Source organism: Mobula hypostoma, chromosome 8, assembly GCF_963921235.1.
Source record: "Mobula hypostoma chromosome 8, sMobHyp1.1, whole genome shotgun sequence".
Taxonomy (NCBI): Eukaryota; Metazoa; Chordata; class Chondrichthyes; order Myliobatiformes; family Myliobatidae; genus Mobula; species Mobula hypostoma.
The window spans coordinates 73,234,965-73,254,458 of NC_086104.1; the positions used below are offsets into that span (position 1 = coordinate 73,234,965).

Here is a 19,494-nt window from a genome sequence, read left to right on the forward strand (position 1 = left end):
AGATACCTTTTGGATGTATTTCTCTCCAGGATGTTTAGTGGATTCTGGTTAAAACTGATATTGGTCTTACCTGTCTTAATTATGACATTTGGTCAAGTTTGCCAGAATGCCTTTTAGTCATTACACATTTGCTGTGTTTTCTGATGTATACATCTGTATCTTTAACATATCCGAGCACCATTAAATACTGTATGGATATTATGGTTTTCAGAACTAAGTAATTTCAGTATGTTGTGTGTGTCATTAGCTTGCCATTCTAATTGACAGCAGTTGTTGACGCTGGTATAAGAACATAATAAGAATATAAGAAATAGGAGCAGGAGTAGGCCATCCAGCCCATTGAGCCTGCCCCGCCATTCAATAAGATCATGGCTGATCTGTCCGTAAACTTGGCTCCATCTACCTGCCTTTTCTCCATAACCCTTAATTCCCTTACTATGTAAAAACCTATCTAACTGTTTCTTAAATATATTTAGTGAAGAAGCCTCATCTGCTTCCCTGGGCAGAGAATTCTACAGATTCACCGCTCTCTGGGAAAAACAGTTTCTCCTCATCTCCGTCCTAAATCTTCTTCCCTGAATCTTGAGGCAATGTCCCCTAGATCTAGTCTCACCTACCAATGGAACCAACTTTCCTACTTCTATCTTATCTATCCCTTTCATGTCCTGATGAATTTGATTATCAAATTGCTTTCAATAACAGAAGACTGAGCTTTGGTGTATAACAGAAATTGATCGAAGGCTGCTTTTCCCTATGATTGCTGGTTCTCATTTGCTATACAGATTCAACTTTATTGCCATCTTGCTGTTTTACTGTACATGTATACAACCAAATGAAACAATGTTCCTCCAGACCACGGTGCACCTACAGAAAGCGTAGATGCTGCTGTGCCTTCTTGACTAGTGAGGTGTTGTGGGTCCTAGGTTCGATTCTGTCATGTGCACACCATGGAATTTTGTGCTCTCCACAGCAGAACCATTGCTATGCAATGGAGAGTGGTCGACTTGTGTCTTCCTGAAATCCACAATCATCTCTTTTGTCTTGTCTCACGCTGAGACACATGTTGTTCTTGCACCATTTGATTAGTGTCTCTCCCTCCCCTCTCTATGCTGACTTATCATTGTTGCTGATGAGGCCAGCCACCGTAGTACCATCAGGGAGCTTGATGTGGTTTGAGCTGAATCTGGAAGTGCAGTCATGAGTTAGCGTGAGCAGCAGTGGGCTGAGCACACAGCCCTGGGGTGGGGGGGGGGGCACCAGTGCTCACTGTGTTGGAGCTTGATATGTTGCTACCAACTTGGACTGGCTGAGGGATTTTGCCAAAAAGTCCAGTATCAGATGCAGAGAGGGGCTTTGAGTCCCAGTGAGGGCATATTGCCCATCATCCTGAGGGATAATTTTGTTAAACACCAAGCTGAAGTTGATGAACAACATCCTGGTGTATGAGGCATCTTTTTCTAGGTGGGACAGGATCTAGTAGAGGGCTGAGGCTATATCATCATCAGTAGACTGGTTTGAGTGGTAGGCCAACTGGAAAGAGTTCTGTGTAGCTGGAAGGTATACTCCACATTCCAAACTTTGCTTGAGATCCATCTCAAACCAATGAGCTCTCTTGGGTGTATTGACCCTTCCTCCTTGGAGCCATTCATTTGCACAAAGCACTTTGTTCAATAGGGATGTTCCTTCCCATGGCATTCTCAGCTACCTTCCCTCCTGTCCTCCCAGCAGCTTCTACCAAAAAGACCATGAACCCCACCAGTGTCCACCAGCTCTAAAACCTTCTCCCAATTCCACCATCCTGATTGGCTGACACAACATTCTAAGTTGAACATCATAGCCCCTTATCTTTAGCTGAAACTCAAACATTCCATCAACAGGACACACTGCTTTTACAGAAAGCTACTAAATGAAATGCCCTACAGGATTAACAGTAGAACTCTTAACCAGGGCATTACACAAGTACCAAGTACTTATTAAAATTGCACATAAGGCCAATTTCCTAGAGGGGTGTTGGATAATGTATGAAAGTCTTTACAGAACTTTGGAAAGGCCAATTAGGTAACCTCTTTTGATCAACTAATGTGAGATTGCAAATTTCTGCTCTGTAGTGAAGGTATTTGAAGAAGATTTAGAACATTATTTTTCTTGATCCATTAGGAGTAAAGATATAGTTGTAATTAAATTAATAAATGTTAGACCATAAATCTTGTCATTGGAAGATATTCACTCTAGACAAGAATGGTGCTTCTAAGTTCTGCTAGTACAGAACTTGGAATTGCTACTTTTATTGTCTATATTTTATATTTTTATTGTCATAAATGCAAATATGGAGTTTATTTTGCCTGCTCATGTAATTATTGGAAAGGGAGATATCAGTAAATAAAAATGACTATGCAATAATATGAATTTTGAAAAAAATGTTTCTACTCCCTTATTTCTGCAAACTGATAAGCATTATTTTTATCAATACATGAACAGCTAAGGATGTCACTTTCTTGCTGAAATGTCATGTTGCCTTATTTTTTTAAAAAAGCAGTTCTCATGTAGATTTAACTGTTGGAATAGGTAGCTGGTAAAAGTAGTATTACAGGTTGCTTCGTTCTTCTGGAAAGTGAATAAGCGTTAAATGATATCAGAAATCAGGAGTAAGGTTTAATTTTGTTATCTACAGGATGCGTGATGATTCAGGACCAGATATCAGATATGCTATCTAACAGCACAGGAGTGTTGATGAGTGAAAGAGAAACATGCAGGGAGGGTGGATAGAGGGGGTATTGGAATTTCACTTCTGATATTTTCATATCAGTCAAGATAATTAGTAAGGAGAGAAAGTAAGAAATGTAAAATGGAGACATAATATGAAATATGAAGGTAAGCTAGCCAATAATATAAGCAGGAATATAAAGAGTTTAAAAGAGAGGCAGCAGTGGACATTGGATGTCTAGGAAATGATGCCGGAGAGGAAATAATGGGTGACAAAGATATGGCGAATAAACTGAATAAGTATTTTCCATTAGTCTTCACTGTTGAAGACACCACCAACATGCCAGAAATTTGAGAGTGTCAAAGGGCAGAAGTAAGTGTAGTTGCTGTTACTGAGGAGAAGGTGCTTGGGAATCTGAAAGGTCTGAAAATAAGTCACCTGCACCAGATGGACTACACCCGAGGGTTTTTGAAAGAGGTAGCTGAAGAGATTATGGAGGTATTAGAAATGATCTTTCAAGAATCACTAGATTCTAGAATCATTCCAGAGGACTGCAAAATCCTAAATGTCACTCCACTGTTTGAGAAGGGAGGGAGGCAAAGCACAGGCAAAGTTAGCCTGACATCGGTTGGCAAGATGTTAGAGTCTATTATTAAGGATGAGGTTTTGGTGTATTTGGAGGCACATGATAAAGTAGGCGAGAGTCAGCATGATTTCTGTAAGGGGAAATCTTGCTGACAAATCTGTTGGAATTCTTTGAAGAAATAAAAGGCAGGATAATCAAGTCAGGTTTATCGTTATTTATTGTTATTTCAGTTTCCCAAGCACCTTCTCCTCAGTATACATAAACATATGTATAACACATATAACTATATAATGTATATAGAAATGAGACAACGTTTCTTCAAACCGGGGTGTATAGACAAAGGAGAGTAAATTATTTTGGGTCATTAGCTGTGTACTTCCCTGGAACTCAAGACTTGCCTTGAGTTCTGAAATTACTGATTCTCACAAAGGGTATTAACCTTCTTTGTCATATTATTAATATTTGAAGGTAATTGCCTTAAGCATTATGGGAATATGGAAAGCAGTAGAGACAGTGCATCTCATCTCTCAATATGTCACTGGACTCACTATTGATTTTGAATAACTGCACAAGATGAGAGACTGGATACACTTTGCGTTTGGGCCCTCAACTTATGGCAGCTGTAAAATGTCTAAAATAGCCCCATTCACATGAGAAAGTATGCATCTTAGTTTTTTTTTACCTTATTTTAATTGATGTTGTAGCTTTAATGAAATTACCGTTATTTTTAAATTAATTGCATTTGTTAATAATTTCATAAATTTGTGTTTTTTTTTGAAGGTTTAATGGTCTAGTTATGGCTTACAGCCATTCAGTTTCATGGAATGACTGTGATAGCCAGGCCTTGTCATTGGGAACTGTCTGTCCACAAAAGATTAGTATGGGTCAGGATGACTGCATGGCTGGACTGGATTCAATGTCTCCAGAATAACTGATACCAGGCATCCCACCCTGCAGAAACTCATTTCAGGGAGGTCTCAACCTCATTTCAGGGAGGTCTCAACCAGAAGTCTCAACCTCATAGCAGTCTGTGTCAATGAATTTGTTAATTTTGCAAGACATCAGATTCACAAGTGTTTTGTGAGACAGCTGACTTCTGAATTCTGTCTTAATGTGATGCACCATGCTGAATGCCCTTTCTACATCACAATTAGAATTTGACAGCACCTTCATCAACTGGCAGAACTCCTTGAATCTCAACTGCCCTGTGCTCACAGATTTTACTTTGGACAGCTTCCCCCAGAACTCAACTGGCAAACTTTTGTAGTTTGGCGCCAGTCCTTCCAGGTTAGTTGAGACATAATCCAGGGCTCACCTCAACATGTCTTTTACAGTCATTTAACCAACCATGGGCAATAGAAGAGTCACTGTTGCAAACAGTGCAGCGAGCAACACTGTCATTATTTTTGACCCCTGTTAGGCAGGGGTACACTTTAGTGTAGTCTGGAGTGAAGTATGTTTTATATTTTCTTGTTTTGGAACAATCTGCCATGGCGCTGCAGGACACTAAACCGAACTGATGGACAATGAAAGAGAGAGAGAGAGATTGACTGTAAAGCCCGCCCACAGAGAAAACTGATAGGTCGACTTAGCTTAAAGAGAGACTAATCATGGTCTCTCTCCCACCCTCTCCCCCCCCGCCCCATTCTGATATTGTATATAATTTGCGGGCATCAGGGAGCCGATATCAGTAAGCGGGAGATGCCCGGAACTTCCGGGAGAGGTGGGATGTCTGTGATACTTACACAAGAAGAAACGCAATAGTGCCTGTAGAAACTGCAATGGCATTAGGTTTGATTTGTGAAAGTAAGGGTGTAGAAGGAAATGGAGAACATAGATCTGTCAGTAGCACAGTTCTAGCAACAACGGCCTCTTCGGATATGTTGTGAACTTGAGGGAAAAATAGGTCCACTGAATCCTGATCCTGGCAGAAGATGCAGGAGAAGTAGAAGGCTGTAAATAATAAAAAAAAATTATATTGTCCTTGACAGTAGCTTTTTAGCTTAATTGTTTCTGGATCTGGATGGCCCCTGCAACCTAGCATTTATTATTCATCACTGCCTGTCCTTTTACATAAATTTGGTGTCAGAGATAGGCCAGCAGATATCGTAAATTGTCTTTGTGAAAGGACATTAGTACACTACATGGCTTTTTACAACAGTCCAGCAGTTCCTGATAATAAAATGCCTTTTATGAGTTAGTAGAAAGTGATCGATTTGTACAGAATTTATACATGTATATAATACTGAAATGATCCTATTTGTGGATCTGAATCACCAGCAGAGCAGCTTTTTGAAATTCATACCTGAATACAGCAATGTACCACTAGGGGGCTGCAGGTATCTACAAAACAATACCATAGCAGCAATCTTTAATGATTATAAGGAGAAAATTTGAAACTGAAGACTCCAGTTTCTAACCTTGTATTACTGTAGCCCCTAAAAGCTTTCCTTTTCTGGCAATATCCAGAAGGTGGTCTGTCTAGGCAGGTGTATTATTTCAGCTTGCTCTTGTCTTCTTTCTTTCTGTATTGACTCCATCCATTCTCCCCTCAGGGTCCTTCCCCAGCTTACATCTGTAACTCCAACCTGATGGCATGAACATCGATTTTTCTGATTTCCTGTAATTTCTCCTCCACCCTTTCTCCCTTTTCCCATTCCCCATTCTGGCTCCCCCTTTCCTCTCTGACACACCTGCCCCACCTCCCTCTGGTACCTTTATTCCTTCCTTTTCTTCCACTGTTCACTCACCTCTCCTATCAGATTGCTCTTCTTCAGCCTTTTACGTTTTCCACCTACCACGCTCTAGCTTCTTACTTCATTCCCACTGCCCCCCCCACCTCCCTTTACCCTCACCTGGTTTCAGCTATCTATTATTTGCTTTATGCTTTTATCAAACCAGTAGAGTGAGTTAAATTATTACCTTATAATTTCAGAAGAAACTAGATAAAAAGACATGGAATAATGAGGCACATAAAATTACAAGAGACCTTAACTGGATATAAACAGCAGCAGAGTTGTATGTTGGGATATATGGCTTATGTAAAATAAGCCTTTTATTTTAATGTAAAATAAATCAGTTGCCTGGAAAAGAACTACAATACTTACTAGTAATTAAACAGCATATACTAAATTACCAGCTGCAGAATAGATATAACAACTACCGTTTTTAAAAGTTTTGTTTTGAATCTAGATTACACTGACTATTATTTTATGTGAGTATTTCTAACATTTTGATTTGAATCGTACAAATTGTTTATGTTATGAATGCTCCGGTATGCAAATTGGTGATATATAAAAACAAGGAGAATTTTTTTCCTTCATAAATACGTTTTCCTTGGCACTGTTCAACATTTGTTTAGTTATGCTACTGAGACAAACTTATTTTCAACTTCTAGAGCAATAGTGAAGTACTTTTTGGATCCTGGTAGGAATAGATTGCTGCCAATGGATCTGCAGAAAATGATCTTTGCTGTAAGAAGATAAGTGAACATTACAGTTGCAAAAGATCCACAGAGGGGGAAATCAGCAATCTTTACATATTTCTCCCTTTAAGAGCGCTCAGCTTGTAAAAAGTATTGAAATACAATTTGTATTTTTATCTTTGAGATTATTAGGCAGCATAAAAATATTCCAGGATGTTACTGTTACATGTATACAAAGAATTTATAATCACCAAGATTAGCAGCATTTGAGCAATTGCACCATGGATAATTTTGTTCAGTTATAAAAATGATTATAATATTTAATTCCTAATAATATTACAACTATCACATGCTGGATACAATGACCTGGATTTTGTTGTCAAAAGCCTGTACTTGCAATTGACCTCAGTAAAAACAAAATGTATACTGTACATATCTGCAAACTTTGAAAAACAGAGTTTTGTTGCATGTCTTTGAACGTTGTTCTCTTCTGCAGACATAGCAGTGGTACAACACAGGTCAGTCAAAGCTACTCCAGTCCATAACATCAAAAGAGATCTGACATTTAGCTAAGCAGATCTTTTAAAAACATTGAATGTTTATGTTTGAAAACTTCAACGTTATATTCAGCATTTAAACACTTTAATGGCTTATTAATTTACATTTCTGTACAAAGTTTTAGAAATAAAGTTTTTAAATTAATAAATCTTGGGAAAGTCTTATTAGTAACATTTTACCAGAGTCCCATGCAGCTTTTCTCATTTATTATAAATATGCAGGTACTCTGTGCCCCTTCAGAATACTGGTGCAAGTTATTTGCCTGTAATAAAAAATTACTTTTATGTTTTTGTGCTCTCTTGTTAAGCAGTGTTGAATTCAACTTAAAAGTATAGCCTGTATTTTCACAGAATCAGTGACTGCGGCTTCTGGTTTTCTGTATCCAACCTTAAATGCCAGGAAATCCAGTTGTTGCTACCAGCCGAGCATAGTGATGATAGTGAACATCGGAAAGCAAATAAAAGTAGAAAGTGCTGGAAATAGGCAACAGGTGTAAAGAGAAACAGCATTTATGATAACATTTCAGGCCTTTCCGATGAAGGATTGTTGACGTGAAAAATAAACTTGCTGTCCATAAAATGCTATCTGACCAAATGTGCGTTTGTACTGAGCTACAGGTCATTCTGGCTGTCATCATACCATCTAACAAGCAAGTCTATTCCTTTCATCATTTGATTAATCTATTTTTATTTTTAATTCGCTTGTCCATCTATTGAGTAATTGGTGGTCAACTTGTTAAGATGATCACTATTGATTTAAAAAAAATTGCTATTTTTTGTGCTTATCAGTTTTTTTTTCTTTGTTCATTTTATTTGCTTCAGGTAAAGGAAGGGGACGAGGAAGAGGAAGAAGTGGTGCAGAGGAAACCAAAACTGAGGTAAATCAACCAGGAAGAAAAAGAAATGAATCATTTGAGAATATCAAAGAAAATGAAGCTTCAGATCAACCACTAGAGAAAAAGGGCAGAAGGAAAAAAACTGAGGCAAGTGAAAATGAGAAGCCTACTCTCAGCAAGGTAAGAAATGATTTGTGGTTTGTTCAATATTAGTACTAATCTGCTGTCTTTCTGATCATTAATATCGGTATCAGCAAGCAAACACTGATCTCAAATCCAATTTTAGGACTTTTTTTCCCCCAGATGTACAGTTTTATCTCTTCAACAACAAGATCCATGAGGGTTCTACCATTCTAGATCCTGAGCTTTTTCTTAAGGAGAAGTGGTTGTTTTCGTATAGTTTAATTTTTCAGAATGTGAGATGGTCTTTCATCCTGATTACCACACAGGCTTCAGTGACAAGTAAGTCTAAGATGACTAGTGTCCAATAACTACTGTAGACATGTTAAAACAGGTTCAGCTTCAATTCCAGGGAGGGATGTCCTCTGGCAAGGCGAATTTGGCAAGAAAGCAGCAGGGAAAGCTCCCTGCCTCATAAAATGTTTGGAGGAAGTCTTGCCATAACCTGCACACTGTTGGCAATGACCTCCGAGAGGACCAAAGCCTTGTCAGGGTTTGGAGGCTTGTGTGCCTCAATGATCTGGAGAGCTATGTTGGCTGGAGTCAGGGCTTTATGCTTTGGCTCTTGATAGGGTCACCCATGCCTAAAATGTCAAAGGGTAGAGACCATATTAAGAGTGGTTCGCTGATCCGCCAGGTTCAGGGGTTTAACTCAGGGCTAACAACCCTGACTAGTAAAACAAAATTGTTACAGAAACAGCAGTGAAGAATTTTTCTACATCTGAGTGTGATGGTATTCCTGACCCTCCACCCAGGACTTACTTGCTTGACAGTAGTGACAACCAAGAGCAAGTTACTGACATGCTGAAGGAAGCCCTGAACACAACCAGAGATAGAGGTCCTTCATTGCTGCGCTAAACACCAGCAGCGTAATGGGCAGTTTAAAAAAAATAGCAATGAGGCAAGTGCAAGATGTCGTGACAATACATGGATCCAGGACGATTACATCACCCATGTTAGATTATATCACCCTTGTCATTTCAATGCAGAGGAGTTTTAAATTGACCATTTCTTTATCCTTTGTTACCTCCAAAACAAAGGCAGCAACAGAAATATTGGCACAAGGAAATTAATATTGGGACCTACCAAAGATAACTGGACATGAGAAAATCCCAGTAATAATTTGATGAGAATGATCAGGAAATCCTGGATTTAACTAATTGCAAATACAGAGTATTTTTCTATTCAGAAACGGTTCTTCAGGCACCTCAAGGCTGAGATACAATGTAAAGCCTGTAACCTAAAGGACAGATGGTGAGTGGCGATAGTACAGGAAGTCCAGTAATTTGCTGATTATGGTGACATGCATGAATTCTTCAGTACTACAAGGCCAAGTGTAACCCAAAGGCTCAGTATGTGCCAAGAGGTGAATTCATCTAGGAGAAAACAGCACTTAACATCTGCTCAAAGTATTTCTTAAACTTGTCTGTCCTTGATTTGAATGTATTAACTCCATTCCACAGCAACCTTTCTGCACCCATCCACCTTGCAATCTCCTGATTAATTAGTTATCAAAAAGTCCATATGTGAAATTAGAAACTGCAAGATCTTGGGCATAGATTGTATCCCTATTGAAATGATAAAAAATAAGTTCTTCTCAGCTAAAGTCACACATTCACACTCTCATATTCCACATCTAGAAGGAGGAAGACATTTCACAATGATAACCTTCAAGAAAGGAGACAAACCCAGTTGTGGAATCTATTCTAAGACATGATCTTCACTGGATATCAACTTCAAATTAATCAGAAACATTAATTATTATATAAGACCCTTATGACCGTTCAAAAGATTGAAATGCTTTTCTAAAGTTGGTTTCCTACAGAAAGTCTTGTCTTTGCATACAAACCATGATCTTAACTTCCAGCTCAAATGGGACACTGTTCATCCCACATCTCCTCCACTCCAGAACTGAGGTAACCTCAACTTTAGTCATTGAGCTGCAGTATGCAGGTGGTATTTGCATGCATGCATTTTCAAAGACTCAGCTCAAAGTCATTGTTGTCACAAAGTTTTTGAAAGAATATAACTTTGATTTACCCCCATTTTCAAAACTTGAGTCCTCTAGTAATCCACACCAAAGTAACAACTATATGCTTTAACAACTAAGGTCCAGGATGCAATACTGTAAAATGCAGATATGTTAGGTAACCACTCCTGTGTGCATCCGTGTTTTTGTATCTGTTCTCTCTCCACCCACCTTTCCATGTTCCAGGTGTGCTGAGGCACTGTCAGTCTCAATGTAGAGCTCAGCTAGACCTGCCCCCTTGTCAGGACTGCTCCACTTGAGATTTGGAGGGTGCAATTTAATAAAGCCGGCATCCGGGTTGGGGGGAGTAGGCAAGAGAGAGGACCACTGGGAAGAATCGACCTTTAAAGAATTGTGCTAGTTTCCGTATTAACAAACATGTAGTCTTTGTGTTCTGACCTGTGTTTTCGTATTGTGGATCTTTTTGGATTACTCCCTTGGATTTGGTTGTCCTGGATCACTTCTGTAAGCATTGTAAATATACTGCAAATAGGACTGCTTCTCTCAATGAAGGCAGACATAACTCGTAATCTCAATGAAGGAAAATTAAAACTTCCACATAATGTTCATTCATTGTCCCCAACCTTTCTGATCACTGTGGCTCTGGCTTAAGCAAGTGTAATTTTAACATTCTCATTGTTGCATAGAAATTACCTTTTGGACTTTTTACTTCCGTTCCTCTCTGTTGTCTTCTCCAGCCCTTTACACCTGTGAGATGTCCTCCTACTGTGGCCTTCTTATAATTGTACCTTTTGGCAAGTTCCTGGATTTTCTTCTTAAATCTTTGTTTCTTTACTTCATTTCTTCTTTAAAGACATTTTGAAACCAGTTCAACACACCAAGAATTGCCATACAAAATTTAATGTCAGTCTTGGATAATGTTTTGGAATATTTTCTTACGTGAAAATTTTTATGTTGCTCTTTCATGTAAAATGAGTAAATAACCTCTCTAACAGATGGTTGCAATTTTTTTTGTTTCCCAGAGCAATACTAAGGAGAATAATTTTGGAACAAATTCCACTTATGTGAAAAGGAAAGAAGAAATAAGGAACCAATTCAGTATGCCTTCTCGGACCAAGCTTGACGATGTTGAAGGTAGCAGCCAAGAACATTGTGGCCCACAGAAATTACATGAAGCAAGCAACTGGCCAGTGAGCGATAAGGAGGAGGAGGAGGAGGAGGAGGAGGAGGAAGTGGGAGCAGTTGAACAGGAGCAGCTGCGGCACACACATATGCAAGATCCCCATTGTAAAAATAGAAGCCCAGGACTTGAAGAAACGGAGTCAGCCGGAAGCACAAGTTGTTCTCAAGCTAAAGAGCAAAAGAAGAGAGCATGTGTATATGGAATTAATTGCTACAGGTATCTATCATCTACATAGAAATATATCATATATGCACATGAGTAGTTTTATTTTTTATTTCTATCATGTATAAAATACATCAGCCTTCCAAAATCTGCTGAGATGTGTAAACAAATATGAGCAGATGGCAAAATTTACAATTTGAAAGGACTTGAGAAGCAGATCAATTTTTTTTTTTGAAAATTTAGCTGGCTTCTCTGTATTGTGTATTAACTGGAAATCCAATCTGTAACATGATAAAGAAACCCCACTGTTCACAAGAAAATCATTAAGCTTGGTAAGGAAGTGCCTTAAGGAATGAAGATTCATTTCTAAGAGACAAAAGAGCTTGTAGTCCAAGCAGCCTTCCAGATCCAAAAATGTTTGCAGAAGGGCCTTAAGCTGGTGAGTTATAGCTTCCATACTACACATGGGCATCCCATTTCGAGAATTAATAAAAGTGGCATCAAGACTTTCAGTTAGAGTTGGCAATTGTCTGTAGTAGATTAAAACTAGATTGTTAGTTTCCAATGAAGAAATGGGCAACCTGAATGGAGTAGGTGACTGGTAGGGGAGTTTTGGAGTTTTCATTTTTGTTTGCAGTAATAGGATGGGGCATGTGGCAAGGTTGGCAGTTAAAAGTGCTAAAATATATATTCAGCAAACAATCTGAGATTGTTCTTGAACTATGGAATGTAATAGAGCATGGAACAAATTATACATGACTCAAATGAGAAGGAATATCATAAAATGAATTGAGGACAATAGTATGCAAAGGAGAAAGAAGTTTGTAATTGCACCAGGGAATTGGTTGATACGGATGGCAAATAGGAAGAGAAGAAAAAGGATTAATTTTTAATGCTGTAAAGTCCGGAGATGAGTAATAATTGCCAACCTCATGTAGCCTAAGAAAGTACTAAAAAATTTCTATTACATGTAAAAATTTAATGACAAGGAATTTGTCCACTGCTATGAAATAATCAAACAATTTTGGGATTAGTACTATACTACATTAGCCTTTAAACCAATTCACATTTGCACAGGGTTCATTGAAATGTTTAAAACGTTAAATTTAATTATTAATAGTTTCAACATCCACCTTCATTAATGGAATAAAGAAATGCCCAGTTGGATCTCATTAAAGTAGTAATAACAGGATTTGGTTTCAGTGCTTCCAAAATGCTCTTTATTGAGACATTAATCTTCAAGTAGTTTTAGTTATTTGTACAATTAACACTGTGGTTAATACAGATGCAAGAAAAAGTTTATGAACCCATTGCAATTACCTGGTTTTCTGCATAAATTACTCATAAAATGTGGTCTGATCTTCATCTAAGTCACAATAATAGACAAATACAATCTGCCTAAATGAATAACACACAAGCAATTGTACTTTTCGTCATTACTGAGTACACCATTTAAACACAGTCTAGGTTTAAAAAGGTATGTGAACCTCTGGGATAATGCCTTCTACAGAAGCTATTTGGAGTCTGGTGTTCCAATCATGAGATAAGATTGGAGGTGTGGGTTGTAGAGGTGCCCTGCTCTATAAAAAAGACACACTGTCAGGTTACTGACAGGGCCTGCTCTTCTCAAGAAAGATCTGTTTATGTGCACCATGCCATGATCAAAACAACTTTCAGAGGACCTTGGAGGAAGAATTGCAGAGGTGCATGAAGCTGGAAAAGGCTACAAAAGCATTTCTAAAGACCTGAGTGTTCATCAGTCCACGGTAAGAGAAATTGTCTACAAATGGAGGAAACTCAGTACTGTTGCTACTCTCCCTGAGAGTGGGTGTCCTGCAAAGATCACACCGAGAGCAGGATGTTCAATGCTGAAGGAGGTGAAAAAGAACGAATGGGTAACAGCAAAACACCTGCAGAAATCTCTAGAACTTGCTAAAGTCTCTGTTCATGTGCCCACTATAAGAAAAACTGAATAAGAATGGTGCTCTCCAAAAAAAAACATTGCTGCACATCTCAAGTTTGCAAAAGATCACCTGAATGTTCCACAATGCTTCTTAGACAATGTTCTATGGACAGATGAGGCAGAAGTTGAGCTTTTTGGCAGAAATGCACACTGCTATGTTTGGAGGAAAATGGACACTGCACATTAATACCAAAATCTCATCCCAGCTGTGAAGCATGGTGGAAGGAACATCATGGTTGCGGCTACATTTCTGCCTCAGGGCCTGGACAGCTTGCAATCGTTATGGGAACAATTAATTCAAAATTGTATCAAGACATTTTACAGGAGAATGTCAGGGAAGCTTTATAGAAGTTGGACAATGCAACAAGACAATGATCCGAAAGACGAGTGAATCATCAGAATGGTTTAAAAAGAAGAAAATTTTGTGTTTTGGAATGGCCAAGTCAGGGTCCTGACCTTAAACCAATTGAAATTTTGGGACATGATGTAAAGTGGGCTGTTCATGCAAGGTATCCCAGAAATATTAATAAACTGAAACAGTTTTGAATGGAGCAATGGGCTAAAGTTCCTCCTCACTGTTATGCAAGTCCAGTCAGCAGCTACAGGAAATGTTTGGTGGAGGTAATTACTGCTAAAGGAGGTTCTACCAGTTATTAAATACAAGGGTTCACATACTTTTCCAGCCTGGACTATGAATGATTACATAAAGTTTTCAATAAAAATATGACAATTACAATTGTTTGTGTGTTATTAGTTTAGGCAAATTGTGTTTGTCTATTATTATGACTTAGATGAAGATCAGAGCACATTTTATGAGTAATTAATGTAGAAAACTAGTACAGGTTTCCCCCGCCATCTGAAGGTAGAGCGTTCCTATGAAATGGTTTGTAAGCCGGAATGTCGTAAAGAGAAGAAGCAATTACCATTTATTTATATGGGAAAATTTTGTGAATGTTCGCAGACCCAAAAATAACTACCAAATCATGCAAATAACACATAAAACCTAAAATAACAGTAACATCTAGTAAAAGCAGGAATGATATGATAAATACACAGCCAATATAAAGTAGAAATACTTTTCCACAATCATTGCCAGCACTGTTCTCCGAAGTGAAAATCTCATGCAAGCGCTCTCGGCAAAAACACTCTCTCCAGTAACCTTTAAGCTATGAAGCTGCCAAATCAGACCAAAAAACACGTAAAAATACACAGCCTATATAAAGTAGAAATAATGTATGTACAGTGTAGTATCACTTATGGGAATTGGGAAGACAGCGCCAAGCACACTGATGGTGTGTTAGGCTGAGTCACCGGAGTTTGGGTGGTGCAGTGGCCCCCACCCTCCGGGCAGCGAACCGATTCCGATCCGCGAAGCATGCAGGGGTACAGCGGTAGCCAGGAGGCACACAGCACATCTTTAAGAAAAAAGCTGAAATAAACATGCTAATTAATTAGGTGCCGCCCGACACGTATTTGTTGGCCCAGATCAGAGGTGATTGCCGATTGCATCACCTCTGATCTGGACCGACAATTATGTGTCGGGCAGCACCTAATTAATTAGCATGTTTATTTCGACTTTTTACTTAAAGATGTGCTGTGTGCCTCCTGGCTACCGATGCATTCTCTGCGAATCGGTATCGGTCTGCGGCCTGGGGGTTGGGGTGGTGGGACACTGGGGTGTCATCTCGTCGGCGTCTGTTTCCATTAGAGCAGGCAGCTCATCTTCTCCTATAACTGCCTGCCTCGATGTTGAAAGTCGAGGTTCGTCATCTGCTGCATCTGATGTAGACGGCTTGCTTGACTGCTTAGCCTCGCGCATTTTTCTATCATACAGTTCTTTGTAAGCACTCAAAACATCCTGCAAATATCCCCTAAACCTACGTACCCTTTCAAAATTAAAGTAGTACTTTATCATTGCAGCGAAAATCTCACACAATTGCTTCACGTTCATTTCGCTACTGCATTCGGTTTCGATTGTTATCCTTGCCTCTTCCAATTGTATCAGCTCTTCATCTATCAGTTCTTGGTCATGGGATGCCAAAACCTCTTCAACATCACCTTCGTCAGCTTCCACAAGCCAAACTCATGTTGTCCTTACTTCGTTCACCACGATCAAAGCGCTTAATTATGTCTAGTTTTACGCTAAGTGTAACACCCTTACGAGCTCTTTCAGGCTTTTCCAATACCTTAGAACTCATCTTGCAAATGGCTGCTCACAGGCACGTGTTAAAGCAATGCTGTTCCGAATCCGGGGGAGAGCGGCTGCTCGGGGGGCGCGCTACCTTTTATCGCGCGCTGATTTTTTTCGTAACAGTGAAAACACCTTCTGTTAGCAAAAACAGGGAACTGATGTAGGTCTTTCGTAACAGTGAGGTTTCATAAAGCGAACATTCGAAAAGCGGGGGACACCTGTAAATGGAAAAGGTTCACAAACTTTTTCTTGCAACTGCACCTGCACAGAATGTACTTCTCATTGATTTTTGCATATTATAGTATTTAAATTATATTTGCAGCTTGTTTTCTTTAAGACATTTATCCCTAAGTAATTATAACAATAAAAGTAAGACTGCAAAGTTATATACATCAGGATTTGGTGAGAACCAAATACACTAAATCAAAAGAGTGTTCTCTCAAAAATTAAATGCAAGTTTATGGCAGAAATCACTCAATGTGTGAATGCAATCTTTTAAATCTGTGCTGTCTGTAAATGAAGAATTATAAAAAGGGAGATAACATTTTCTAAATTGGCCAATGAGTAGCAAACTAAACCAGGAAGGGGAGCATCTAAAGAACAACACTAAAAATGTAGTATCAATTTGGAATCAAAATTAGATAGCTGAGATGTGAAGTTGTTTGGTTGGAATGATGGACCCAGATGTGAAGGTGAGAGAAAATAAATAAATTGTATAGAATCTGGAGGAAGAAAGGTACAGAAATAAAGGTTAAATAATCCACAATGAGGCTTCAAAATCGTTCTTCTATTTATGATTTTGATCAAGGCTTTTACAATGAACCATAAACAGATGTATTCCATTAGATGGTGAGAATAACCGAAATATCAAAAATTAGTAAATCTGGTGAAAAGAAATTTCCATGTGCCTTTCAAAATATTCTTATTGATCTAACTGCTTGCTAATTTGCATTAGATCTCATCATCTCGTGTACTCAACTAGATTTTAAACACGATTGTGAACATATTTCAAGATATTCAAGCATTTTCAAAGTACAACACTAATGTTTTATCACACAAGGGATTCTGCAGATGCTGGAAGCCTTCAGAAGCACATACAAAATACTGGAATACTGACATCTCAAAACGTCGACTGTTTTAGTTCCTTCCATAGATGCTGCCAGCCACACTGAGACCCTGCCTGACTTGCTGAGTACCTCCAACATTTTGTGTGTGCTTTAAGTGTTTCCATTAAATGCAACTTCTTTAAAAATGATTTAGTATCTTTAAATTCCTGTGTAGGAAGAATCCACTTCACTTTCAAGAGTTTAGTCATCCTGGAGATCCAGATTATGAGGACCCGTTAGGAGGAGGAGAGGTTGATGATGACAGACCAGAGTGTCCTTTTGGCACTGCTTGTTACAGGTTGGTTCTTTCTGCAACAATGCCTATGTCCTTAATTATCTGCTCCAACTTAAAGCTGTTTTCCTTTCAATCATTTTGCTTAAATTGAGTACCTCCAATACTCCCTCATGATTACTGAAATCATGTGTTCAATCAAAAGCTAAATATTGCAGCTGCTGAATTTTCAAATTCAGATAAGGCAGCAAAACAAGTATAGACAAAGAAATGCGAAACTATTATAAATATATTATAACTTAATATCTACCTTTGCAAAGAAATATTGATAGCTACACCATTTTATTCATCGTTTTGCACCCCAATTTTCACCTAGAAATAGAAAATATCTTTGTTGTGATCCACTAATTTCACATAGCTTAGCACTGCAATCTCTGGACTGGACTTGTAAGAGTCGTGCAGCACATTCCGATCCAGTCACATTTCTAGTATTAATCTACACACTGGTTAATTTACAGTGATTGAATAATTAATTAATTAGCCACACGACTTTGGAGTGTGAGATGAAACCGGTACTCTTGGGGAAATGGGCGCAGTCAGTGGGAGTCGTGCAAACTCAAATACACATCACATGAACACTGGTTGCTGGAGTTATGTCCTTTTTGGGTAGGACTATAACTCAAAGTAAAATCTCTTCAGGGTAGAAGAAGGGAGAAAATTATGAAGATTTATAAAGTAAAAGTAAATGTATTCATGAACTTTTTAATCCACTGTCATTCTGAAAAGCACATCACCATTTTATGACATGTATTACCCAGGAATAACTGGCAGATTAAAATATGTTTTGTCATTTTGAAGGAAAAACCCACAGCACAAGAAAGAATACAAGCACACTCAGCCTCCAGGTAATATTGACTTGTGTATTGTATCATATAAACTGAATTGATCTAATTTATTTACACAGTTTATAGACATGTTGGCTTTGGTGTGAAGTTCTTTACACTGCAGTAGTCAGTATATATTGTGTGCATTATCACATAACACACAGACTGCAAAAGTGCTTTCCTTTCATATCTTTTGTGCTAATTTTTCAAAAGTCAGTAAAACTGATGTATTAACTATCTGGATATCCTGCATTTAGCTCACCTGGCCCAGGGCCCAAGCTCCCTTTCCACTCACCTGCTTCACTGGAAAATCATAATTGTGTGTAGCATCTTAAAAGTGTGTATTCAGAGTATTGATGTATTAATAGAAACAATGTTCAGAAAACCCACCAGTCCAGAAGCACCCTGATCCTAAGCATATTGCATTAGACTGTTCACTATTAATTATGTTAGATATTGGAACTTCCTTTTTCTCATTTTATGTTATATTTTAAAGACTTGTGCTAGAAATTTTAGATTTCTAGTAGCAGATAAAATGTTATGTTAGTGAACATTTACCAAAAGTTTCTCTGCTCAAATATAACATTTTTGATTTATTGCTACTGCAAGCAAATATTGTACTGGAAGTCCAGAAACATTTTTTCATGAAATTAAACCCCAGTTGATTTTCTTTAAAGAAACAAAATTACAGTATAGATTTGATAGAAACTGGCAAAATATGAATGCTAAAATTTTCAATATTTGCAGCTATTTTTATCAACTTACAAATGATTTGCTATTTTTATGAATAGTGTAGCATCTCAAATTTCATTTGCTTCAATTATTGCAACAGTTTATGTAAACTGCATGTTTTATAATTGTCATGTGCAGTGTACTCTATTTTAAGGGAAAATAACTAATATTTAGGATTTTAGCATGCAAATTAAAATTAATGAGACCAAAAGGTGGAAAATAATAGTGTACACTTGAAAAAAACTGCTAAGTAAATATATTTTGTGACCTGGGATGTTGTAAAGGTTTATTGGACAATGATGAAAAGAGAAAGGAATGACAGAATGGAGGAGTAGGATTTGAGTACTTGATCTCAGAATAATGCACTTCTAGGAAAAGTATATTACAGCCAGATGTAGAGTAATTCTCCAACAAGGTAATTTAACCCATCTTCAGACAAGTAGTCTGTGCTACATCAGTCAGAGTATTTTTCCATTTCTTGATGTTTTCCATCCTTGCAGCTTCCCTTAGGGAGACTGCCAGTAACAGCTAAATTGGGGCCAGTTTTGTTCTTTATGCCCAGGGCCAACAGGAATTGAGCTGAGACTGCTTAAGCCTACTTGATATAGATACTTTAAGCCAGCAAAGGGAAGATTATTATCATTAATGACAGATTCAAACATAGACAATGAAAGATTAAAATAAACAGAGAAAGATGATTATCATTGGTCTTAACCCACTGTATTGTTTAAGTAGCTATTTGTAGACTACAGCAGTATTGTTTC

General features: G+C 38.1%; 1 protein-coding gene across 1 annotated transcript in view; it reads left to right on the forward strand.

Moving 5' to 3' along the window:
• The window catches only part of aplf (aprataxin and PNKP like factor), a 41,941-nt gene that overhangs the window by 19,021 nt on the left and 3,426 nt on the right, over positions 1-19,494 (forward strand). The window contains exons 6-9 of the mRNA XM_063056125.1: positions 8,094-8,287; positions 11,300-11,676; positions 17,058-17,180; positions 17,973-18,019. Coding sequence (XP_062912195.1) covers positions 8,094-8,287; positions 11,300-11,676; positions 17,058-17,180; positions 17,973-18,019 — 741 coding nt within the window. The remainder of the gene's footprint in view (positions 1-8,093; positions 8,288-11,299; positions 11,677-17,057; positions 17,181-17,972; positions 18,020-19,494) is intronic.